The sequence below is a fragment of the Gigantopelta aegis genome, chromosome 7 (assembly GCF_016097555.1).
Source record: "Gigantopelta aegis isolate Gae_Host chromosome 7, Gae_host_genome, whole genome shotgun sequence".
Taxonomy (NCBI): Eukaryota; Metazoa; Mollusca; class Gastropoda; order Neomphalida; family Peltospiridae; genus Gigantopelta; species Gigantopelta aegis.
Window position 1 is genome coordinate 45,203,135 of NC_054705.1, and position 21,282 is coordinate 45,224,416.

The 21,282-nt window shown below is 37.6% G+C and overlaps 1 protein-coding gene across 1 annotated transcript; it reads left to right on the forward strand.

The window, feature by feature from the left end:
• Positions 1-53: 53 nt before the first annotated feature.
• Positions 54-19,434, forward strand: LOC121377441. The gene is made up of 10 exons (XM_041505425.1): positions 54-148; positions 3,175-4,324; positions 8,649-8,955; positions 9,180-9,293; positions 9,922-10,116; positions 11,642-11,923; positions 13,628-13,857; positions 16,825-16,955; positions 17,595-17,652; positions 18,438-19,434. Exons 2-10 carry the CDS (start codon positions 3,326-3,328, stop codon positions 18,540-18,542), a joined length of 2,421 nt encoding a protein of 806 aa, XP_041361359.1. The 5' UTR covers positions 54-148; positions 3,175-3,325; the 3' UTR covers positions 18,543-19,434.
• Positions 19,435-21,282: the final 1,848 nt, after the last annotated feature.

Here is a 21,282-nt window from a genome sequence, read left to right on the forward strand (position 1 = left end):
TTCCGAATTCGTTTTGATCGGTTTTCGAAAATGTCCGTGTTTATGAACTGTAACCATGATAAACAACGAAGATCTGCCGTCTTGTAATGACAACAACAAACCGAATGTCAAGCCTTCAATCCACTTCAAGCATTGATGTTTAACGGAAGTAAATATTGTGTTATTAATATCTAGATTTATCTGTAACAAATATCAAATATCAATCTATTCATAATTGCTATGTAGCTTCTATAGTGCAAGCCACATCGGCCACATTGAATAATTATAATGGTAACAGGTGACTTGCATAAATTTATCATGTTTATAAATGAGACGATGTCGAATTATAGTAATGATACCCCACATATTTTAGTGTGACATATGTGTTATATGATATATTTCACACTGGATGTGTGTGTGTGTGTGTGTGTGTGTGTGTGTGTCGGGGGTGGGGTGGGGGTGCAAGGGGTGGGGGTGCAGGGCGGGGTGTGGAGTATACAAATAATAATGCCGGATTTTGTATTACGTGATGAGTTGGTGATCATTTAGTTCACCAAGGTAAAAATCTACGGTCCGTTTTTTTTTATTAACATTTTGACATTCATTGGAACTCTGATAAATATCATCCTGGAGATGTTCATCTTAATGAACTAGTGATCGTTGAAAAAGGTTCCTCTCCAACCGATCCTCATTTTTTTTTTTTTACCAAAAAAAGGTTCGTAAGATGTTCAATTTCGACCCGTAGCACCTCTATTGCAGACCATTCCCCAGGATGTTTTTAAGGCGCTTACATTTTCAATATCAGTTTAACACAAATACAGGTATCAGATTTGTTGTCTATGACAATTAGCAATCGACTCTATCAAACAAAAAGATGTTAAAGGGACATTCCTGAGTTTGCTGCATTGTAAGATGTTTCCGACTAATAAAACATTTCTACGATTAAACTTACATATTAAATATTTTTTTTTATTTAGAATATCAGTGTCTGTATATTCAATGTGTTTCTGGTCGTCTTAATATTTGTAAGAAACACAAACTGGATTTTGTCTTCAAATAATTTTGTACGTACGAAAAAATAAATTTTAGAAAATAAAATGAAATTTAACCTAGCACAAATATTAGAATGATCATAAACATGTTTAATATACAGCCACTAATATTTTATGCAGAAAAAATATATTTCATATGTAATTACAATTGTTAAAAAGTCTGTAAGTTGATAACATCTTAAAAATTGCAGCAAACTCTGGAATGTCTATTTAAGGATATGTTTCACCTATTATAAGTGTGAATACCTGTTTACCGTCAGGGCTTCTAGATTATGGTCAAATGTTGCAGTTAAGTCTATTTTGTAAATATGAACATCCTGCTCCCACCCCAACCCCTAATGTTAGTGCTTTTAAGCTCTATCTCCCTCTTTAGGTGACATATCTGATTATTACTATTATTTATTAAAATTGTATTAACTTAAAGTAAAGTAGGGCTAGTGAATTTTAAATCGTGGCTAGTAAATTTTGTAAATCACTGATCCCATGGCTAGTGGATTTTATACAAATTCTAGAAGCCCTGGACAGTCATTCTTTGTGAGACACTAGCTATATGTCAGTATTACCAAATGTTTGAGATCCAATGTGCTCTAGTGGTGTTGTTAAACAGAACAAATGGTTTTTTTTTATTTGTGAACATCAAGTCACTAACATTATTAATATTATAAACCAATTACATAACAACACATCTTCAAGATAATACGAATTACATGTTACATTCTCTACGTTTCTTTTATCGTAGATTCTTCATTACTACCCGGGGTCTTCTATTTTTCATAATTATCAGAGGTGGATCATTGGGGGTTGTTTGTTTTTTTTTTGTTTTTTTTTATAAACCAGTTGATTGTTAAAGCCTAGAGACAATTGATTTAAGGTACTTACATGATATAAAAATAGTTAGTTTGTTTTGTTTACCGACACCACTAGAGCACATTGATTTATTAATCATCGGCTATTGGATGTCAAACATTTGGTAATTTTGACATTGTCATATAGTCTTAGAGAAGAGACACCTGCTACATTTTCCATTAGTAGCAAGGAATCTTTTATATGCACCATCCCACAGACAGGATGGCACATACCACACCTTTTGATATACCAGTAGTGATGCACTGGCTAGGATGAAAAATAGCCCAATAAGCCCACCAACGGAGATCGATCCCAAACCGACTACACATCAAGCGTGCACTTTACCACTAGGCTACTTCCTGCTCCAACATGATATCAAAATGCTTACTTACACACCTAAGGCGTAGTGGCCCACTACGCCATATGCCTCTGGAAAAAGCCCTGTATTGATCCGCCATTCCAGATGGTAGCACTTGCAATTTAAATGGCTAGCAAACTATAGGATGTCCCATAATAGTACATCTTAAAAGTTTGTTGATTTGAGTATTAAAACTTCTTATCGTTCAGCATCCCTGCCTCGTTCTGCATGTTTATTAATTTTTTTTTAAACATACCTCCATTCCCTTGCTTGGAGAAAAAAAGGACGTTCACCAATTTTTCTTTTTACCTGGCCATATCATTTGATTAAAGCTATCTTACAAAGTTACAAGGGAAGTGGGTGATTATTTAAGGATACCCATGGTGGTGATGTAGTGTCTAGCCTTACCATGAGGATGAGGATACCCTTTTCCTGTTGCCCCATAACATGCATGACTTATAGACAATGTTGTTGGCCCCTCCCCAATACAAATCCTTAGCTACGCCAATGGGCAGATCTCTGCCCATCCCCCCATCCCTCCATCCTTCTTACTTGATGAAAGCAAAATATACTTTTCAGGTTTGAGTACCTGGTATATATATATATATAAAATAATAACTGAGATAAAAATAATGATATTTTATTCATCAGGGCTGCATTTCTTGCTCATGAATAACTTTCAGCTAGAGATGGGTATTATGTAAATTTTTGTATGGTGATATTAAACAATCTCAAAACTGTGATGATGGTTTTTTTTTAGCCAAACATTTTTTTTGACTGAGGCTGCATTGAGACTGAGGTTGATATCTATTTTTTGTGCTGCATAAAACATATTCATGTCAATATGATGTCATAATTGTTTTATTACTCCATAATTGTATTATCATGCTCCAATTTCTTATTTTTTTGGATAATTTTTAATATTTCTATCTTTTTCAGTAATTCTGATTGGAAAGAAACATTCATCAGCTCATTAAATAATGAAATCTGTCGGGTCATAAACAGCTGTGTTTAACATGATTCTCGAAAAAAAAATGATAATCCACTGTAATAAAATAACTTCATGGAAGTCTCATAACGAAGCAATCTGATGGGTTGTGGTGCTTCAAAAAATCAAGTCATTTCAATTGCTGATTCTACCAACCAGAGAAGGCTATCTTCAGTGTCAACCAATCAGAGAAAACCATTGTCCAGTTCAGCCAATCAGACTGATCAAACATTTGCACCATCAGCCAATCAGGAAAGAGAAACAGCAGATCCAACCAATCAGAGAAGGTTGAATGATACTAAAGAAAACCAGTCTACTGAGAAGGTCACATCAGTGGAGATACTCCCGAATCAAATTGATGATCCTGATAAAACTACAAGTAATGAAATTGTGTTGAGTGAAAATCTTTCAACTAAAATACCAGATGAAACAGTAAGCAAACCACCATCTGAAATAGGCCAAACAGACAACAAAAGTTCTGAATCGACGGCAGGAAAAATGCATAAAATAAATGCTTCTAAAGAAAGCACATTGACATCTCCTGAACAAGATGAAAATGAATCTCTTCAACAACAAACACAAAACATTCAGAAAACAATAGCAAACCGCACACCAGAAGTGAAACCCTTGAACCCCAAAGAAGCTAAAGAAATATATGACACCACTATTGCCAAGGTTACCGAATGCATTTCCAAAATTAACGATGGTCCTCTCTTCTCAGAAAATGAAGACGCTTTAAAAAAATTTCGCGTAAATCTTTTAGCGATCGGGAAGGCATATTTTGCTCTGAAGGGAGCCAGCAATACAGATGTTATCAAACTGCGGAGGGATATCGGGATGTTGCTTTACCAGAACAACATCGTTGGGTACATGTGCAATGTCGTGATCCACGGATACCATACGGGAGGCTACAAAGATGACAAGGGAAATATTATCTCCCCTTACTACATGGTTCTGAAGGCTTCTCACATCAACCTGCTGAATTATTCCGACGCCTGTGAAAAGTGTGCCATTGGAATGTGTGAACACGAAACCTTTCTCACGGTGTTGGCCGACAAGTTAAGAGAATGGAAACAGCCGCACATGGATTTAACACTACTGGTAGGTTAGGAGTGATAAGATGCTCACCTTATGCACTGTCGGTCTAGGATCAATCCCCACCGGTAGGCCCACTGGGCTATTTCTCGTTCCAGCCAGTGCTCCATGACTGGTATATCAAAGGACCAGGGCTCGAAACGGTCTGTGGCCAGGTCGCCAAATGTGACCAATGTCCTGCTTGGGCGACTTAAATATTAAAAAATAATGGCGTTAGTCGCCCAAATGATATTATTTTGGCGATCTTCTTTAGAGCTATAACATATGAGCCACTATTAATTAATATTTATATTGCATATATTTATTCCACATTAAAATCTTGTTCGTGGTTCATGGTTCGCTTACCTTAATTTGCCAACATCCATTATTATTTTTTGGGCCACCATATATTTTGGCGAGTTTCGAGTTCTGAAGGATGTGGTATGTGTTATCCTGTCTATGGGATGGTGCATTGCTAGTAATAGAACAATGTATCGAATTTCCTCTCTAAGACTACATATAAAAATTACCAACTGTTTGACATCCAATAGTTGATGATGAATAAATCAATGTGCTCTAGTGGTATCGTTAAACAAAACAAACTTTAGGATGGTTTTACATTTAACAGCTGCACATGAATTTAACTATATTGGTAGGTTAGGATGGTTTTAGGATGGTTTTACATTTAACAGCTGCACATGGATTTAACTATATTGGTAGGTTAGGATGGTTTTAAGATGGTTTTACATTTAACAGCTGCACATGGATTTAACTATATTGGTAGGTTAGGATGGTTTTAAGATGGTTTTACATTTAACAGCTGCACATGGATTTAACTATATTGGTAGGTTAGGGGGGTTCTAAGATGGTTTTACATTTAACAGCTGCACATGGATTTAACTATATTGGTAGGTTAGGGGGGTTCTAAGATGGTTTTACATTTAACAGCCACAAATGGGTTCTACTATACTGGTAGGTTAACAAACATCAGTTTTTAAAGGGGTTTTTTTGTTTGTCATTTTATAGTTATATACAACAGTCAATATTGTTGTTAGCATGTAGAAAAGAAAGATAACAGAAACTATGATACCACCTAAATTTGGATAATAATGTTATCCTCAGGAATATATGTTTTGTTGTGTTTATGACATGGATATTATGAATAAGTTCTAGGATAAATTTTAATAACACACAGACTATGATCCAAATTTAGGTGCTGTCATAGTTTTTGTTTATTAAAATTTTGTGGAGAATGAAGGAAATGTTTTCTTTAAAGGGACATTCCTGAGTTTGTTGTCATTTTTAAGATGTTATCGACAAACAGAGACTTTTTAACGATTGTAATTACATATCAATATATTTTTCTGCATAAAATGTTAATGGCTGTATATTAAATGTGTTTATGATCGTTCTAATATTTGTACTAGGTTAAATTTCATTTTATTTTTAAAAATATAGTTTTTTCGTACATACGAAATTATTTGAAGACAAAATCGACTTTGGACTTCTTAGAAATATTAAGACGACCAGAAACACATTGAATATACAGACACTGGTATTCTAAACAAGAAAACATATTTAATATGTAAGTTTAATCGTAGGAATATTTTATTAGTTGGAAACATCTTACAATGGAGCAACTTCAGAACTTTTATTTACTAAATATTAAATTTAAATGTTGTTTTTGAAGTGTTATAGGATAAATAGAATTCGCTACTCATGTTTTTTTTAATATGTAAAATATCAACCTTGTCTAGTTAATTTGTATTTGTCGAAGCTTGACAAATACCAATTAACAAGACGAGGTTGATATCTTACGTATTAAAAAAACATTTGTGACTAATCCTCTATATACACATACATGTATCTGTACACTAATCAGTCCAAAAACAGTGACGTGAATGAATAATAACATTTGTGACTAATCCTCTATATACACATACATGTATCTGTACAATAATCAGTCCAAAAACAGTGACGTGAATGAATAATAATATTTGTGACTAATCCTCTATATACACATACATGCATCTGTACACTAATCAGTCCAAAAACAGTGACGTGAATGAATAATAACATTTGTGACTAATCCTCTATATACACATACATGCATCTGTACACTAATCAGTCCAAAAACAGTGACGTGAATGAATAATAACATTTGTGACTAATCCTCTATATACACATACATGTATCTGTACACTAATCAGTCCAAAAACAGTGACGTGAATGAATAATAACATTTGTGACTAATCCTCTATATACACATACATGTATCTGTACAATAATCAGTCCAAAAACAGTGACGTGAATGAATAAAAACATTTCAGTGACTCTGATTCAGTGTAGCCCAATGGTAAAGCATTCGCTTGATGCACGGTCAGTCTGGGATCGATCCCTGTTGGGGGGCCCATTGGGCTATTTCTGGCTTCAGTGCACCACGACTGATATATCAACGGCCATGGTACATATAAAAGATCCCTTGCTGCTAATTCAACAAGAGTAGCCCATGATGTGGTGACAGTGGGTTTCCTCTCTCAATATCTGTGTGGTCCTTAATCATATATCCGACACCATATAACCGTAAATAAAATGTGTTGAGTGCGTTGTTAAAAAAACATTTCCTTCCTTACCATTTGTGACACCCAATGGCTGATATGTATTTTTGTGCTGGGGTGTCATTAAACATTCATTCATTCATTCATTCATTCCGTGAAGGCATTTTATAGTAACATGTATATGTACAATAATCAGTCCACAAACAGTGATGTCAATGAATAAAAACATATCCGGGTTTCTGTGAATGCATTTTATAGTAACATGTATATGTATAATAATCAGTCCACAAACAGTGATGTCAATGAATAAAAACATAACAGGGTGTCTGTGAAGGCATTTTATAGTAACATGTATATGTACAATAATCAGTCCACAAACAGTGATGTCAATGAATAAAAACATAACAGGGTGTCTGTGAAGGCATTTTATAGTAACATGTATATGTATAATAATCAGTCCACAAACAGTGATGTCAATGAATAAAAACATATCCGGGTTTCTGTGAAGGCATTTTATAGTAACATGTATATGTACAATAATCAGTCCACAAACAGTGATGTCAATGAATAAAAACATAACAGGGTTTCTGTGAAGGCATTTTATAGTAACATGTATATGTATAATAATCAGTCCACAAACAGTGATGTCAATGAATAAAAACATATCCGGGTTTCTGTGAAGGCATTTTATAGTAACATGTATATGTATAATAATCAGTCCACAAACAGTGATGTCAATGAATAAAAACATAACAGGGTGTCTGTGAAGGCATTTTATAGTAACATGTATATGTATAATAATCAGTCCACAAACAGTGATGTCAATGAATAAAAACATAACAGGGTGTCTGTGAAGGCATTTTATAGTAACATGTATATGTATAATAATCAGTCCACAAACAGTGATGTCAATGAATAAAAACATAACAGGGTGTCTGTGAAGGCATTTTATAGTAACATGTATATGTATAATAATCAGTCCACAAACAGTGATGTCAATGAATAAAAACATAACAGGGTGTCTGTGAAGGCATTTTATAGTAACATGTATATGTATAATAATCAGTCCACAAACAGTGATGTCAATGAATAAAAACATAACAGGGTGTCTGTGAAGGCATTTTATAGTAACATGTATATGTATAATAATCAGTCCACAAACAGTGATGTCAATGAATAAAAACATAACAGGGTGTCTGTGAAGGCATTTTATAGTAACATGTATATGTATAATAATCAGTCCACAAACAGTGATGTCAATGAATAAAAACATAACAGGGTGTCTGTGAAGGCATTTTATAGTAACATGTATATGTACAATAATCAGTCCACAAACAGTGATGTCAATGAATAAAAACATAACAGGGTGTCTGTGAAGGCATTTTATAGTAACATGTATATGTATAATAATCAGTCCACAAACAGTGATGTCAATGAATAAAAACATAACAGGGTGTCTGTGAAGGCATTTTATAGTAACATGTATATGTACAATAATCAGTCCACAAACAGTGATGTCAATGAATAAAAACATAACAGGGTGTCTGTGAAGGCATTTTATAGTAACATGTATATGTATAATAATCAGTCCACAAACAGTGATGTCAATGAATAAAAACATAACAGGGTGTCTGTGAAGGCATTTTATAGTAACATGTATATGTATAATAATCAGTCCACAAACAGTGATGTCAATGAATAAAAACATAACAGGGTGTCTGTGAAGGCATTTTATAGTAACAATAATGGGAATTGCGAACTTGATATAATTTGTATTTTTAACCGTGTTGCAGGACGACGAGAACAAGATGTTGAAATGGGCGCTGGGAATAATCCACAACGTCGCCATGGTCGACACGTCGCTCTCACTTCTGCGTTCTCTCCACTACACGCAGGTCCTGCTCCCGTACATGAACTCCAGCATGGACATGTTTCACCTGTCGACCATCCTGGCGCTGTCGGACATCATCGAGGAATCCGACTGCCAGCTGCTGCAGACGAGCGGGAAAGGAATACAGTTTCTGTTGAAAGTTCTTAAGAAGGCTTTGGACAGTCCAACACGCAAAAACTTGGGCTTTTCAACAAAAGAGCTTGGAAGAGGTAACCTGTAATCTTTTTCTATCTTCATCTCTCTCTCTCTCTCTCTCTCTCTCTCTCTCTCTCTCTCTCTCTCTCTCTCTCTCTCTCTCTCTCTCTCTCTCTCTCTCTCTCTCTCTTAACCCCAATTAACCATAGTTTAAAATGTGCTGGAGTGTTATTAAATATAACACTCCTTTCATCTGCTGTGTGGTTTGTTTCATACTAGTTGTCTTGTTTACTTTCAGCGGTGGGAAGAGTGGCACGAAGTGATGCAAACAAGAAGTCGCTGGTTAATGAGGGTGCTCTCCCTTTGCTGTTAGACATGGCAAAGACTGCAGAAGATGTAGCAGAAGAAAGAGGTTTCTGCCTGTTTGAATATTAATTACGTTGTTTAAATATTTAAATATTAAGTTGACTTATTTAACTGTTTAAATATTAAGTTGAGTTACTTAACTGTTTAAATATTAATTTCAGTTATTTAACTGTTTAAATATTAATTTGAGTTATATAACAGTAAAAATATTCATTTGAGTTATTTAACTGTTTACTTATTAATTTGAGTTATTTAACTGTTTACTTATTAATTTGAGTTATTTAACTGTTTAAATATTAATTTGAGTTACATGTATTTAACTGTTTAAATATTAATTTGAGTTATTTAACTATTTAAATATTAATTTGAGTTATTTAACTGTTTAAATATATGAGTTATTTAACTGTTTAAATATTAATTTGAGTTATTTAACTGTTAATCTATTAATTTGAGTTATTTAATTGTTTAAATATTAATTTGAGTTATTTAACTGTTTAAATAGTAATTTGAGTTATTTAACTATTTAAATAGTAATTTAAGCTATTTAACTGTTTAAATATTAATTTGTGTTATTTAATTGTTTAAATAGTAATTTGAGTTATTTAACTGTTTAAATATTAAAAACAATATATTGTGGAGTAATTAAGCACACATCTTGTCTGTTGTGTTTTCAGATGCGTTTGAGTCGATTTGGATGTTGGCGTTTGATGATGACAACAAGAACAAGATAATGGTGGAACCCGATTTGATCGACCTCATCGTGCTCAAGTTCAAGGAATCGCCTGATGGAAAAGTACGAAATACGTGTCAAGGAATTCTGTGGACGTTACGAAACCAGCTCAGAGACTCGAACAAATACAGCGAAATTGGTTAGTGTGAGATTTTTACTGATCAATGTAGCCCAGTAGTAATGCGCGGTCGGTCTAGGATTGATCTCCGTTGGTGGACCCATTGGGCTACTTCTCATTCCAGTCGGTGCTCTACAACTGGTGTAACAAAGGCTGTGGTATGTGCTGCTAATCGAAAAGAGTAGCCCGAAGTGGCAACAGCGTGTTTCCTCTCTCAATATCTGTGTGGTCCTTAACCATATATGTATGTCTGATGCCATATAACCATAAATAATATGTGTTGTGTGCGTCATTAAATAAAACATTTCCTTCCTTCCTTTTTACTGATCACTTTCTTCTAAAGGTTACCAGACAAGCTCACGACAACAGACTCAAATGATACAAATTTTGTGTACTATAAACTCGTCTAGTAAATAACATGGCAAAACAACTGGTAAATGGTATTTATTACATTTACCACCTTTCTATATTATGATTAATGGGTGAACATGTACTATGCTATTATAGCATTTTCATTTATTTTCATTTCAACTTATTTTTGTGCTTATATCCAATTAAGGTTCAAGCACGCTGTCCTGGGCACACACCTCAGCTATCTGGGCTGTCTGTGAAGGACAGTGGGTTAGTTGTTAGTGGTTACACCTACCCATTGAGTCATTAAAACTCACTCTGGGTGGGAGCCGGTACCCAACTGCGAACCCTGTACCTACCAGCCTTATGTCCGGTGGCATAACCATGACGAGGCCGGTTATGTTCTACACATGTTTTATTTAACGATACACTCAACACATTTTATTTTCGGTTATATGTTGTCGGACATATGGTTAAGGACCATACAGATATTGAGTGAGGAAACCCGCTGTCATCACTTCATGGGCTACTCTTTTCGATTAAAAGCAAGGGATCTTTTATATGCACCATCCCACAGTCAGGATAGTACATACCATGGCCTTTGTTACACCTTTTCAAATAGCAGCAAGGCTATGATTGTGTAATTTGTTCACAAATACACACTTTGTGCATTCTCCATTACGTACCCCCACGTGATGTATGGCTCAGCGATCTTCAGCATCTGTTTTCGATTAAAAGCAAGGGATCTTTTATATGCACCATCCCACAGTCAGGATAACACATACCACAGCCTTTGATGTACCAGTCGTGGTGCACTGGCTGGAACGAGAAATAGCCCAATGGGTCCACCGATGGGGATCGATCCCAGACCAACCATGCATCAAGCGAACACTTTACCACTGGGCTACGTCTCACCACATGTACTATGCATGCAAGATTTTGTATCACACATATATATATAGAGAGAGAGAGAGGTTATTACCAGTGTTTTTCGGTATCGTCAATATCATATATTAGGAATAAAAATTGTATTATGCCAGCCTCTTAAAAATATCACATACTTTGATTGCACTGAAAATGTAAGATATTATATGATAAATATATATATATTTGTTTTACATAGTCAGAATTGTCTTTATGTAATAAAACATTCGTAATCTCAATGTCATGCTGTTCTTTGTGTTATTTTGTTCAGGTGCCAGTTTTGATAGGAAACCAGAGTCTTTGATTGACAAGGACGCAGCGGGGGGATCCGCACAGAAAGTGGGTCACGTGATGATCAGCTACCAGTGGGCCGACCAGGAGATCCTCAAGAAGATTCGCGATCACATAAAACATCTTGGAATTCCCGTCTGGATGGACATCGACAACATGGGCGGATCGATACTCCAGGCGATGGCCGAGGCAATCGAGGATGCGAAGGTCATCCTCATTTGTATGTCGCATAAATACAAGAACAGTCCCAACTGTAGAGCAGGTAACTTGGCCGTCCTCATTTGCATGTCGCATAAATACAAGAACAGCCCCAACTGTAGAGCAGGTAACTTGGCCGTAATATACAGAGAATAACTAGTTAATTGCGTAGGATATCGGCTTTATCCTGTGAAGGTAAGAATGGAGAATTTCTCATTCGGTCTGAACAGGATAAAGCAGATGTCATTAGCTGGTTATTATCTTTATCCTGCAGACCATAAAAATTAAGGGGAAAAGCTATTATTTCTGTTACTTCAGCCACATTGTATGATGACCTAGAGGTCAAACGAGCGATTTTGTAATGTAGCTATGCTATCCTGCTACTATATGTATATGACTTTGCTTTATCTGTCATCATAATCTGTTAACAGAAACAGTGGTTGCAGGGTAATTAGAGATTATTACACAAGTTTGTGTGTCGTACTGACTTTACGACAGCTGTGTCAGGATATTTGTATTGCCCTCGCTCTCACTCTCGCTTTCACCCTCCCTCTCACCCTTGCCCTCGCTCTCACTCTCGCTTTCACCCTCCCTCTCACCCTTGCCCTCACTCTCGCTTTCACCCTCCCTCTCACCCTTGCCCTCACTCTCGCTTTCACCCTCCCTCTCACCCTTGCCCTCGCTCTCACTCTCGCTTTCACCCTCCCTCTCACCCTTGCCCTCACTCTCGCTTTCACCCTCCCTCTCAACCTTGCCCTCACTCTCGCTTTCACCCTCCCTCTCACCCTTGCCCTCCTGCCCTCACTCTTGCTCTCGCCCTCACTCTCCCTCTCGCCCTCACTCTTGCTCTCGCCCTCGCCCTCACTCTTTCTCTCGCCCTCCCTCTGGGTATGGCGCCATACCCATTTTACCCTCTGGCTGAAACCTGGCTTCGTATGATTTGTATTAACTTGGTTATGTTGAACCATGTGGATAATAAGTAAGCGTAATTTGAGAGGTTTCAAATGTCGAAATAACAATATGATGATGATCATAGAGCTTGGTGCATGTATAGACATTTCCTTTCGGTTTCCACGCTAATGCTGATGCATAGCTTCTGTACTCGGACTTCTGAGCCTCTCCAGCCCAGTTTTGATTTTGGAGTTTGCTTCTCGTAGACAGTTGTCTTTCTTGACTCACATCCTCTGTCTGTCCAGTGAAATAACAATATGTCCGATACCACATAACCATAGTTTAACATGTGCTGAGGTGTCATTTAACAAATATTCCTTTCCTCTCGTCTCTCCTTATCTAGTCTAAATGTCAAATCATAAGTGTATGAGACTGGAGTGTCGAATGTGTGTGTGTGTGTGTGTGTGTGAACCCGCCCCAAATGCTGGGGCAAGTCTTCGAAATTAGCAAAAGCGATTAGATGTTCAGGCAAAATGAACTGGCCTGATAACTTTTCACCATCATTTTGCTCACAATATAAATTGGAACCCTATATAGCTGTATGGTTACCAGCCTTGGTGGTGTCATGGTTAAGCTGTTAGACATAAGGCTGGTAGGTACTGGGGAGGGGGATGATCGGGGGAGGGGATTAGCTGTAAGCATTTGTTAAATTTTTTCACTTTAATTAACCAAGATATGAATGCCAAAAAAGTAAGCACCTCTCGACCAATCAGGTTACCATAAAGCGTATAGACGTAAAGAGAATTTAATTATTTAACCTTTATTTAATACATTTCTATCTTTTTCCTTGATTACAATGTTGTTTCATTTCTTTTAGAGGGTGTATACGCCTTTCAGAAACGTAAGACAATAATTCCGTTGATAATGGAGCGCGGGTATCGGCCAGACGGGTGGCTGGGGATAATCCTCGGTTCAGAGCTGTTTTATGACTTCAGCGGCAAGTACCGCTTCGAGGATAAGCTTGACAGCTTGTTGAAAGACCTTGACGCTCGGTATAACAGACCTGCTGTACCGTCTGGTGGTGGTGGTGGTGATATGGTAGATGGGGTAAGTACCGCTTTGAGGACAATGGCGCTCGGTACAACAGACACACTGTACTGTCTGGTGGTAGTGGAGATGTGGTGGATGGGGTAAGTACCGCTTTGAGGACAAGCTCAACAGCTTGTTGAAAGACCTTGCCGCTCAATATAACAGACCTGCTGTACCGTCTGGTGGTGGTGGTGATGTGGTAGATGGGGTAAGTACCGCTTCGAGGACAAGCTCGACAGCTTGTTGAAAGACCTTGACACTCGGTATAACAGACCTGCTGTACCGTCTGGTGGTGGTGGTAATGTGGTAGATGGGGTAAGTACCGTTTTGAGGACAATGACGCTCAGTATAACAGACCCACTGTACCATCTGGTGGTGGTGGTGATGTGGTGGATGGGGTAAGTACCGCTTTGAGGACAAGATTGACAGCTTGTTGAAAGACCTTGACATTCGGTATAACAGACCTGCTGTACCGTCTGGTGGTGGTGGTGATGTGGTAGATGGGGTAAGTACCGCTTCGAGGACAAGCTCGACAGCTTGTTGAAAGACTCGGTATAACAGACCTGCTGTACCATCTGGTGGTGGTGGTGATGTGGTAGATGGGGTAAGTACCACTTCGAGGACAAGCTCGACAGCTTGTTGAAAGACTCGGTATAACAGACCTGCTGTACCGTCTGGTGGTGGTGGTGGTGATATGGTAGATGGGGTAAGTACCGCTTTGAGGACAATGGCGCTCGGTACAACAGACACACTGTACTGTCTGGTGGTAGTGGAGATGTGGTGGATGGGGTAAGTACCGCTTTGAGGACAAGCTCAACAGCTTGTTGAAAGACCTTGCCGCTCAATATAACAGACCTGCTGTACCGTCTGGTGGTGGTGGTGATGTGGTAGATGGGGTAAGTACCGCTTCGAGGACAAGCTCGACAGCTTGTTGAAAGACCTTGACACTCGGTATAACAGACCTGCTGTACCGTCTGGTGGTGGTGGTAATGTGGTAGATGGGGTAAGTACCGTTTTGAGGACAATGACGCTCAGTATAACAGACCCACTGTACCATCTGGTGGTGGTGGTGATGTGGTGGATGGGGTAAGTACCGCTTTGAGGACAAGATTGACAGCTTGTTGAAAGACCTTGACGCTCGGTATAACAGACCTGCTGTACCGTCTGGTGGTGGTGGTGATGTGGTAGATGGGGTAAGTACCGCTTCGAGGACAAGCTCGACAGCTTGTTGAAAGACTCGGTATAACAGACCTGCTGTACCATCTGGTGGTGGTGGTGATGTGGTAGATGGGGTAAGTACCACTTCGAGGACAAGCTCGACAGCTTGTTGAAAGACTCGGTATAACAGACCTGCTGTACCGTCTGGTGGTGGTGGTGATGTGGTAGATGGGGTAAGTACCGTTTCGAGGACAAGCTCGACAGCTTGTTGAAAGACTTGGTATAACAGACCTGCTGTACCGTCTGGTGGTGGTGGTGATGTGGTAGATGGGGTAAGTACCGCTTTGAGGACAAGCTCGACAGCTTGTTGAAAGACCTTGACACTCGGTATAACAGACCTGCTGTACCGTCTGGTGGTGGTGGTGATGTGGTAGATGGGGTAAGTACCGCTTCGAGGACAAGCTCGACAGCTTGTTGAAAGACCTTGACGCTCGGTATAACAGACCTACTGTACCGTCTGGTGGTGGTGGTGATGTGGTAGATGGGGTAAGTACCGCTTCGAGGACAAGCTCGACAGCTTGTTGAAAGACCTTGACGCTCGGTATAACAGACCTACTGTACCATCTGGTGGTGGTGGTGATGTGGTAAATACAGTAAGTACCGCTTTGAGGACAAGCTCGACAGCTATTTGAAAGACTCGGTATAACAGACCTGCTGTACCATCTGGTGGTGGTGGTGATGTGGTGGATGGGGTAAGTACCGCTTTGAGGACAAGATTTGACAGCTTGTTGAAAGACCTTGACGCTCGGTATAACAGACCTGCTGTACCGTCTGGTGGTGGTGGTGATGTGGTGGATGGGGTAAGTACCGCTTCGAGGACAAGCTCGACAGCTTGTTGAAAGACCTTGACACTCGGTATAACAGACCTGCTGTACCGTCTGGTGGTGGTGGTGATGTGGTAGATGGGGTAAGTACCGCTTCGAGGACAAGCTCGACAGCTTGTTGAAAGACCTTGACGCTCGGTATAACAGACCTGCTGTACCGTCTGGTTCCACTGGTGATGGTGGATGCGGTATGGTGGTGGTGTCATTGGTTTTGAAGGATAGTTGGTGTAGTTGTAGTGGATCAAGTTAAACATGTCCGTATTATTAACTTTCCAGTTATTTTACTGTTAACAATGAATGAATAAAATCAGTATTAGTAATAGTGTTATCCATGTAGATATCTTGTTGAACAAAAATTGGTTTACACGAAAGAATATGGAAGAAGAGATTACAAACCAAGTGAAATTATATACTTTTTAGAGTGAGCATATTGAACTTTTTAAAAATCTTTTTTAGAAAAAAGTTGGAGGTCTAGCATTTTTGATTTGCTATATATGGTATGATATTTTGTGGTGAGCAAGGTATCTACATTCTAGAGGTTTTTTTCATTCATTTTCATTAAAGTCATAATGTCACAGACAATTGACCTATATTGTCACAGACTATTGACCTATTTAATGGCCCAAAAAGGTATTACCTAAAAATATATATATTTGATTTGTCCCTAAAAGTACTTTATTCAACCATCTACATAACCACCATATCCACTTATTAACAATACTTTGTAAAAAATAATTGAATTATGGCAGTGGTCTATAATTAAAAATCCTAAAATTACCGAGAGGGTTGACATGAATTTCGCTCTATTGTAGTTCAGATTGGATGATGCAAGAGCGATTGTTGGTATCACGAATGTAATTTTCATTTATTATTAATTTTGAGAGAAATGAAGTCCTTAAATCCATAACAATATGCCTTTAAAATGTTTCATCTTTCATTCCAGCCCATTGTTGCCACGCGAGCAGACGTCTACCATGGTCAAGCAGTAGGTCAGGAAAGCAGTGTCAAGGTGAAGTCTTGGAACTCGTCTGATGTGAAACAGTGGCTTACAAAACACGACCTTTCTAAATACAGGTTAGTTAATGATGATACAAGGTCAAGGTGAAGTCTTGGAACTCGTCTGATGTGAAACAGTGGCTTACAAAACACGACCTTTCTAAATACAGGTTAGTTAATGATGATACAAGGTCAAGGTGAAGTCTTTGAACTCGTCTGATGTGAAACAGTGGCTTACAAAACACGAAGTCTTGTAACATGTCTATAGGGGGAAAGTGATTAACAAAATATGATCTTTCTAAATACAGGTTAGTAAATGATAGTACAAGGTCAAGGTCAAGTCTTGTAACATGTCTATGAGGGAAAGAAGCTAACAAAATATGATCTTTCTAAATACAGGTTAATGATGTTACAAGATCATGGTCAAGTCTTGTAACAGTCTATAGTGGGACAATGTCTAACAAAATATGACCTTTCTAACCGCTTCAGGACTGATGATGTCTATGGCAGAAAATATTTTACATTACCTAAAAACTAGAGTGAGTGGCTTTAATAGCAGAAAAATGTGGTTAGCCTTTAATGCAAATGATCATGTGGAAAATAAACTTGTTTTTGTCCCCCACTTACACTAACAGTAGCAGAAACTGTGATTGAGGATTGATTAGTTTGAAGACACAAAACTGTTTTCTAAATATTACTCTTTGTTTTGTGTTTCAGCGAGTTACAGAAATTGAGTGGACGAGAAATTTCATTTTTGTCAAAACTCCGATTTGAGGTTAGTATCAAAAGTTTATTATTATTAAAAGACAAAATGCTTTGTTGTCGTATAAAAAACATTAAAAAGTTGAGAATTACAATACCTGTTACAGGGAAAGAATATGTGTGATGGATGGATGGATGGACAGACTGGCGGATAGAAGGAAGGAAGGAGGGAAGGAAGGATGGGTGGGTTATGGATGGATTATAGTTGGGTGGATGGATGGGTTTTGGGTGGATGGATGATTGGATGAATGGATGGATTATGGATGGATTTATGGATAATTGGATGGATGGATGGATGGATGGATAGTTTGATGGATTATAAATGGGTGGATGAATGAGTATTTTGGGAAGATAGATGGATAATTTAATAGGTGTGTGTTTGTGTGTGTGTGTGTGTGCGTGTGTGTGTGTGTGTGTGTGTGTGTGTGTGTGTGTGTGGATGTATGTGTGGATGTATGTGTGATTGTATAGATGATGGATGGATGAATGGATATACGTTGGTGGGTTGGTAGATAATTTAATGTAGGAATGGGTGGAGGGATGGATGGGTTATAGGGGATGGAGGAATGGATCCATTGATGAAAAATGTAATGAATGGATGGATGGATGGGGTGGATGAATGGATGGATTATGGATGGATGGATCAAAATATGTTTATGCAGAACGTCTGTGAAGAATTTCTTTGGGTATCATATTATTCATAGATATTAATGTGAAAGATATTAAAATGCCTACATATACTCTTTTTAGAAATTGTTTCACATATATAATATAGTCATTTTTTTCCATGTTGTGCAGGCACCAGAATATTTCTACAAGACTGTCGAGACCAAACTTGGAATACAAAGTCTTCTCGATATAGTCAATTTCATCGAAGCCATGGATGCTCTTTCATCTGTCTGAAGTCTTCTTTTTTTTCTCTTTTTTTTTTGGGGGGGGGGGGGGGGGGACCTAATGATAAAATCAGTGGAGGACCCAGGATAGGCTTTGGGGGCTGGCACTAATAAGTAACTGTTTCTTGAAATAGACTAGAAAGAGGGCTATTCCCGGACACTTTACGAATCCTGACACCAGTGCATTCATAAGCCCTCCCCTCCCCCCCGGCAATGGTACTTCTGGATCTGCCCCTAGATAAAAAAAAGGAATATTTATTTAATTAATGACAGTTCAACATATTTTAAACTAAGGCTGTTGTGGTGTCTAATATTGAATCCCTCAAAACCGAAAACACCTAAGGGACCAAGCAAAATGTCTGTGTTTAAAGGGGTAACCAGTTTGGAGAGATTCTGTTTTGTACTACTGTTTAAAAAGGGACCCTGAAAATTTTCAAATTTTCGGAGAATTTTTGGTTTTACTGAGGGTTTTGAGGGATTTCACTGTGTAAATTATAAAAAGATGAAATACGATGCCACAAACCTATAGTCATCGCAATATAGGAAATGGTGGAGACAGTTATATATAAATTTGGTTTTCACCTCATGTGGGAATGAATTGTAGAAATTGGATGCGTCAAAACAGAATTTTTCTGTGCTTATTAATGGCAGGTTTCCATATTTTGAGCTTTGAGGCAGCTACACTTGCATTGTGCCATAAAAACACACACGTCAACAATTCAATAAAAAAATAATTCTACAGAGGATCAAAAGAAAGTATATCGATAAGTGTTTATCAGTTCATGTAGGATCATCAGACCTTGCATGCAAGTATATCTTGCATATTCTACTCCTGCAATTGCCCACGGCAACTAGCAATGCTGTGGAGATTGCTGTGGAGTTTTTAATCCTCCACAGCACTTTTTTTTTTCTTAATTGCAGGAGTTGCATACCATACCATAATTAGGTCATTGTGACCTACTTTTGACAGTCTTTATCGTGGAGGATTAAAAACTTCACAGTACTTTTTTGCTGTGGACCATATTTAAAAAAATTTTGTCCCTCTGCATGTTTTTTTGCTGTGGACATGTTATTAATTGCATAAGTTGCATACCATAATTAGGTCATTACGACCTACTTTTGATGGTCTTATCATGGAGGATTAAACACTTTTTTGCTGTGGACCATATTAGAATTTTTTTTCCTCTGCGTGTTTTTTGCTGTGGACATGTTATTAATTGCAGAGGTTGCATACCATACCATAATTAGATCATTACGACCTACTTTTGATGGTCTTATCATGGAGGATTAAACACTTTTTTGCTGTGGACCATATTTGAAAAAGTTTTCCTCTGCGTGTTTTTTGCTGTGGACATTTTCATAATTGCAGAGGTTGCATACCATAATTGTATTTGTCCTGTGATCTGGACAAAATCGGGGTCCAGTTTTGCCAGTTTACACCATATAATAATTATTTTTGTTACCTCATGCTTCTTTAATGACAGAGTTTACTATATATTCATGTGTAAAGAGTGATATAAAAATAATATTTACAAAGATATATTCAATCATATATTTTGTACACTAGGCGGTTCATATTTTGTGAACTAAAAAAATCAACATATCTGGATTTTTAAAGATTTTTTAGAGCTAAAAAACCCCAACAACCCTGTTTTATTACAAGCTGATTTAGTGTAACAAATGGCTCTTAAAAGCTGTAACTTTAGTAAATGCTTTATTTGTCATGTTATAGTACATGTACTTAAACGCAATTTGTTACAATCAATCAGCTTTTTAGAAGAAAAATCCATTTCGTCTCCTGAAAATGTTTTTTTTGCAGAATTGAGGTTTTCTTAGTTCAGCAACGATATGTTTAATGGCAAATGATATACATGTACCAGCTTTTAGAAAACTGTGTACGACAAGTAAATAGATTACTGGTACTTTCCCTGTGGCAAAGAAATTAAAAAAAAATAACGTTTGAATCCATTTCATATTTGCTTTTAAAGGGTACCTACAAAAAATAAATCAGGGTATTTTAAAAACATTTAGATATTGCTCAACACTTAATTGCTATGTGATTTGTCTTATGTCACAATGACAATAAGAATATTTCAGAATTAAGAGCTCATTTCCAAAATACAATATACCGTATTTTTTGGCCTATAAGCCGCTACTTTTTTAAACTGTGAATTGCAAGTTGTGGTTTATAAAACTGTGTGCTTTATTTATGAATTTCGCGGTAACCACTGTGTGTATAAATGGTACCTTTTTATTTTTTTATTCTCATAATAATAATACCAAATGATTGGGACGGAAGTATTACGATTGAATGGCTCCGGTATCCATTTACGTAATTTTTATAAAAAAAACCCATGATTTTGCTGGAACATGACTTGCATGTAGAATATATGACATGAAACACAGTTTTAAGATTCTGATTGATGGGCACAGATTGTGTTTCAGCCGAGCTGTACTAACATCGGTACATCATCACTGCTAACTCCAAGGGGCGGAGCGTAGCCCAGGGGTAAAGCACTCTTGTGGTGCACAGTCAGTCTAGGATCGATCCCCGTCGGGTTATTTCTTGTTGCAGCCAGTGCTCCACGACTGGTATATCAAAGACCGTGATATGTGCTATCCTGTCTGTGGGATGGTGCATAAAAAAGATCTCTTGCTACAAATGGAAAATTGTAGCGGGTTTCCTTTCTAAGACCATATGTCAGAATTATCAAATGTTTGACATCCAATAGCCGAGGATTAATAAATCA

What these genes read in the sequence shown, in the direction of transcription:
- LOC121377441 (XM_041505425.1), top strand. Translation starts at nt 3,326, where the DNA reads ATGGGTTGTGGTGCTTCAAAAAATCAAGTCATTTCAATTGCTGATTCT. An exon ending in AACAAAAGAGCTTGGAAGAG is followed by an intron (nt 8,956 to 9,179) that starts GTAACCTGTAAT and finishes GTTTACTTTCAG; the next exon opens with CGGTGGGAAGAGTGGCACGA. An exon ending in GTGGTGATATGGTAGATGGG is followed by an intron (nt 13,858 to 16,824) that starts GTAAGTACCGCT and finishes CTTTCATTCCAG; the next exon opens with CCCATTGTTGCCACGCGAGC.